At 33.0% G+C, this 5,711-nt stretch overlaps 1 protein-coding gene across 1 annotated transcript in view; it reads left to right on the top strand.

Annotated features, from left to right (window-relative positions):
* LOC107663231 (butyrophilin-like protein 2) overlaps positions 1-4,818 on the top strand; it is a 16,965-nt gene extending 12,147 nt beyond the window's left edge. Inside the window, 13 exon segments of the mRNA XM_074186913.1 lie at positions 549-576; positions 932-984; positions 1,135-1,150; positions 1,246-1,572; positions 2,113-2,174; positions 2,462-2,489; positions 2,696-2,748; positions 3,024-3,045; positions 3,182-3,508; positions 3,781-3,860; positions 4,254-4,314; positions 4,459-4,515; positions 4,518-4,818. Of these exon segments, the coding sequence (XP_074043014.1) occupies positions 549-576; positions 932-984; positions 1,135-1,150; positions 1,246-1,572; positions 2,113-2,174; positions 2,462-2,489; positions 2,696-2,748; positions 3,024-3,045; positions 3,182-3,508; positions 3,781-3,860; positions 4,254-4,314; positions 4,459-4,515; positions 4,518-4,612 (1,209 nt within the window). The 3' untranslated portion in view covers positions 4,613-4,818.
* The last annotated feature ends 893 nt before the right edge of the window (positions 4,819-5,711 follow it).

Below are 5,711 nucleotides of genomic sequence, written 5' to 3'. Positions count from 1 at the left end.
TGTTTGTCATTTCTTCGATCACAAATGCAGACATGGTTTTATGTTTACGCAGCGCGATGCAACGCAACGTGTAAAAACACAGTATAAGTCATTATAATCCGTAATTATGTCCCCACTGGATGCAACAAATGCCTCGTTTATAATGGGTTTTATTGTTTCTGTCTCGTCGCACCGGGACACAGCATCACAGTATGGTAAGGGGTGTAACATTTCCGTCACACGCTTGAGGTATTTGGCCAATCACAATGCACTGGATAGCTGGCCAATCAGAGCACACCTCGCTTTTCAGACTGATGAGCTTTTTAAAAATCGATGCGTTTCAGAAAGGCGGGGCATTGAGGGGAAACAATAATGTACAGTATGTGGAAAATAATGTGTGTTTTTAACCTTAAACCACATAAACAAATTTCATTACACCAAATACACAAAATAATGTTCTTTTTAGCAGCGTCATATGACCCCTTTAATAACCTATTCATACAGTAAATATATACACATACAATACATCATAAAATAAATTTAACTGCATTTGTTTTAATCTCAATTAGGATAACAGAATGGGAATCAAAAGCAAAGGTAAGTTGCCTTAAAATCATTGACTTTGTCATCAAATGAGTTTGCATTATTCATTAAAAAGAATTTTGTGAAATGATGTTTAAAGACTGCTTTATATGATACCAACGAATTTTTTTATAGATAGAAAATATGTGGGTAATGTTGTGTGTATGTGGGTAATAATGTGTCTACTTTAAAAGCACATTACTTTGCACCTCTTTTGTCGTTAGGTTAGGGTTATTACATTGCTCTCCCTATATATGCATATGAACATATGGAGTTTTAAATTTATTTACACATTTCTGTAATATCATATCTAATAATCTGTGTGATATGTAAATCTTATTTGAGAAGTGTGCTTTTTTCTGCTTTATAGATTTTTTGAGCCAAGCTTCATATCACAATGAACCAAACGAGAGCCAGCATGGGGTAGGTGCACACATGAATACATTGTGCGATTCATTTATAAATTAAGCATAAATAAAAAAATATATATATCACTCAATAAACACTTTTAATGTTGCACTTCTAAAATAACAAAAGTTTTGCATTTGCTTTCACCTCAATTGGAATGCCAAGATGGAAGTCTTGAACAGTAAGAAAAAAAAAAAACTTTCTTATTCAACCACAGGAAGTTACATTTTGAGGATGTGAGAGTGTGAGTCCATCATTTTTCTCTTTTCCTCACAGAGAACTTTCAGCTTTTTGTTCCCAGTACAACAGAAGAACCAGAGTTTTCTTTGGGGTCTGATTTGATTATTACATGTTACTTGTCTACTGAAATCAGCGCTGTTGACATGGAGATCAGTTGGTCTAACGATACAGCCTGTGTTTGCCTGTATAAGGACAGGCAGGTGACAGAAGGGGTTTTGTTCAAGGACAGAGCGAGTCTATTCACTCACAAGCTTAGGGAAGGAAATGTGTCCTTACAACTGAAAAACTTCAGGCTGTCAGATATCGGAAATTACCATTGTCAGGTCATCAGTAAAGACAGAAGAGAGAAGATAACAGTAAGAGGTGAGAAGTCCTCTACTTCAGATCAGTGTGCTCGTTAATAATGTCACATCAGAATGAATCTGAACTGAAACAGAAATCTAGAGGTGTGTTAAATCCTCATCAGTATGTGATCGGTAAACTGTTCTGAAACTAATACATATGGGCATATTTCAGCTTTATCCAATTTACTTGTTATAATTTTCACTGGAACATTTAACCAATTTGAAGGAAAATTAATCTGAAATGAATCATTCATCTCACAGGGACTATATAAAACAGTGAGTTTGAGTATTCTACATGAATAGTAAGATGTAAGTGCAAAAAAACGACCAATAATCATGTTTGAATTTTGCAAGGTAGACGATAACAAATGCTCTTTGAAAATCATCAGATGAAATTGGAATATTAGAACATTAGAATATTAGAACAGGAAACTGCATTGAATTCTTGGATGCAAACATGTAGTGTTGTAGTCATGCCACTTAGATGTCTATTAGTTAAGTTATCTAAGAACATACTTTCCATACAAACCTATTTACACATGAGTAATGTTTTTCTTAGTGAGGATAAATCCTGGTGTGCAGTCTATGAGTCAGTCACCAATATTTCCAGAAGGAAATGAGGTAAGAAAACAACTTTTACCTTCACATTATCCATTGTAAATTATCCTTCAAATAATATCAAACTAATCTTATGAATTTAATATTGTAAAACAATTTAGAAACTACCTTTCAATAATCAGCACCCTTCCTGCAGATCTTCTTTCTCTCTCATTAAAATACTAAATAGCTAAATTGCAAATTTGCTTAATGTAATAGTAACCCTAACATATAAAAACAATGAAACTTATTATTATATCAACTGTAAATATAGTTGCGAATACATTGTAAAACCATTTAATCTCAATTAGGATGAAAGGACAAGAGAACCAACTAACAGTAAGTTGTCTTAAAATATCTGCTTTGTAATTTATATTCTTTTGTAAACTAAGTGTATATGTATTTATGTATATATATATATATATATATATATACATATATATATACTGTATATATATATATATTATTGTTACATGTGTGGACCTTTTTTGTGAAGAGTGTTTGAGTGTTCTTGTTTTTCATTGTGTTTTTATTATTCATTATAGAATTATCAAGGCACACTTCACATTAAAGTGAATCAGATGAGAAACAACATGGGGTAGGCTATGTGTACACATTAATACTGTCCATAAACTGACACCATTGTTTTATATTGTACGGTTTAGGTTTTCACACCATTCATTGCTTAATAAATGAAGTATAAATAAATGTAATATTCATTCACCCAAAATGTTCTTATACTGCATATTGTTACATTGCCAAAACTGGCTTTATGTTGTAACTCTTTCATAAAGAATCACTGTGAAATATATTCTTGGATGTTATGTTGGAAGAAGTCTAAAATCTCTTCCCTGTTTGTTTTCGCTAAATTAGAATTACAGCAAAAGCGTATCTGGTAAATTGTCTTAAAACACTCCATTGGTTTTACTCATTCTAATATTTTTTACCTACCAATTTTTGTGTAGTGTTTGTGTAAGTAAAGGTGAAAGTTGTAATGCATGTAAGACCATCTTTCTCTCTTTTCCTCTCAGATGATTTTCAGCTTGTTATTCCTCAAACATCTCAAGAAGCACAGATTTCTATGGGGTCTAAAATCATTGTTCCTTGTCACTTGACTCCTGAAATCTGTGCCATTGCCATGCAGATCAAATGGTTTAAGGAGACAGACTGTGTTTGCATCTACAAGAACAGACATGTGATTGAGGGGAGGAGCTACAAAGACAGAGCGACTCTCGACACTCACGTACTGCAAAGAGGAAATGTGTCCTTACATCTAAATAACTTCAGTGTCTCAGATGTTGGTGATTACTATTGTCAGGTCATCAGTGGAGACAGAACACAGCAGATTACAGTAGGAGGTGAGTATTCTGCAGGTCCATACTACATCAGCCCAGAGTGCTAATTAACAATCTTTTGTCAGAATGAAGTAAACTGAAACCATGTTTTTCAGCATAAAGAAACTGCATGGTATGCATTTTTATTTTAAGCTGTATTATAGTAAAGACACTTATAGAAGCCCAATCCTAAGTTAATTAGTGTTTTAGGTAGTCATCTTAGAGGATAACTTGGGTATCTAAGATCACAGATTTCACACAAACCTATATTCACACTTGAGTTATCATCTTCTTAGTGAGGATAAAACCTGAAGTCCAACCTGCAAGTCAGTCACCAACATTTCAAGGCCAATCTATTCAGCTAATACTGTTTGAGGTAAGAAAGCCTACAGGTTAATTCATTTAATATGACCGCACTGTACCTTCAAAAGTTGTTTGACAGAAAAATATTTATGATGTCTGGTCTAAATATTGCCAAATATGTCAAGGATATCAGATCATTTTATACGGTTTAAACTTGACACTCATAACAAGCATTTAGTGAGTTAAGTAAGACCAAAAATACTTTTTCTACAAAGTCAGTTAAAAAAAAACTGTAAAATTAAAATTTTAATTTATACAGTAGAATGAGATTTTGTATTTATTAAATTAATGTAGTATGTTAATACAATAATGTATTAATCTCAACAAAGAAATTAAATAAATTATTTACCATGTTTTCATATCTAGTTTGTATAACTTCTGTAAGACCATTTTCTTCAATTTACAGATAGATAAAATATGGACTGAAGAGGAGACAATTGAAATGGATGAATCTGCTTTAATGTCAGGTGAGTGTAATTGAAGTGTTATTTCACCACGTGAATGAAAGATTTAGACCCAAGAAACAGACTATTCTTTCTGATACTGGAACAACAATTAAAAACTATTAATATATGACTATAAACATAACCGGTCATTATTTATTTTTTCAGAAATGAAAGTGAACAATATGCAGCAGCTTCATCAAATGATGATCAGGGCTTACAGAGAAGGTTGTCTCAATTGGAGCTGAGAGAGACCAGAATGGACTTGGACAGAGTCTTAAGACTCAACCCTCATTCTCAGTTGTTGGACAGAGACAAATAAAAAAAAAAAAATGTAATAGCTACCTATAACATACAAATGTCAGGTTGATGCTTAATGCCTTATCTTAATTTCATGAAATGTATTGCAATCAATATTTCAGATTTTTTTTTAACTCCAAAAATACATATACATTATGGCATGACATCATGAAGAAGATAAGTGTAATTACAATGAATTTACACTATACTTAATGTATATTTGTAACCTTCCACAAACTAAAATAAAGCAGCTTAATAAATGCTCATTTATTTAGAAATATTCTATAATGAACCATGCCCTTATAAAAGTAGGATTTCTTTATTCGACAACTGATTTGCAACATTCTTTTCTGTGTCTTCCTGTGTCACATACATATTTAGGCTATAAATTGAAAAATCTGAATGATTAAAACGCACAAAGAATCATGTACAGCTACAAGAAATATATATATTATACAATTTTATTAAAGTTTAAATTAAAAGGATTCAAGACTGTGGACCTTGAAAATACAAGACATTCAAAAGTCATTTTCTCAAAATAATTTTTAATTGAGAAAATGTGAAATGATCCAGTTTTTTTTTTTTTAGGCAGAGAGAATTCTATTATGATCACTTAGTGTCAGCATCACTATAGCTAATATTCATATATATATATATATATATATATGATTGTCAAAGCAGCTTTACAGTGTCGTCAAACAGGAAAATAGTTTGTCAATAATGCAAGAAGACAATATCAAAGAGTCATTTTTCCAGCTAAAGCCAGTTCACTGATGATTCAGTGACGTCATCATCCAGTTCAGCTCTCTTCCAATAGTGTCTGTACAATCAGTTAAACGTCCCCAACTAAGCAAGCCAAAGGTGACAGCGGCAAGGAACCAAAACTCCATCGGTCACAGAAATGGAGAAAAATCTTGGGAGAAACCAGGCTCAGTCGGGGGACCAGTTCTCCTCTGGCCAGACGAAACCATCATGGTGTGGTTTAATTCCAGGCTGCAACACAAGTCAGATTAAGCAGAGGACTCGTCTGGTTCTTGTAGCCTTTGCTGAGGAATTGTGCTGATGGCCCACAAAGTCTTCGCAGGGGATCTGTCTCTAGGGCTCATATAGTTGACTTTAAG

Source organism: Sinocyclocheilus anshuiensis, unplaced genomic scaffold, assembly GCF_001515605.1.
Source record: "Sinocyclocheilus anshuiensis isolate Anshui unplaced genomic scaffold, SAMN03320099.WGS_v1.1 scaffold1301, whole genome shotgun sequence".
Taxonomy (NCBI): Eukaryota; Metazoa; Chordata; class Actinopteri; order Cypriniformes; family Cyprinidae; genus Sinocyclocheilus; species Sinocyclocheilus anshuiensis.
This window is presented reverse-complemented; position numbering and strand designations above follow the sequence as displayed.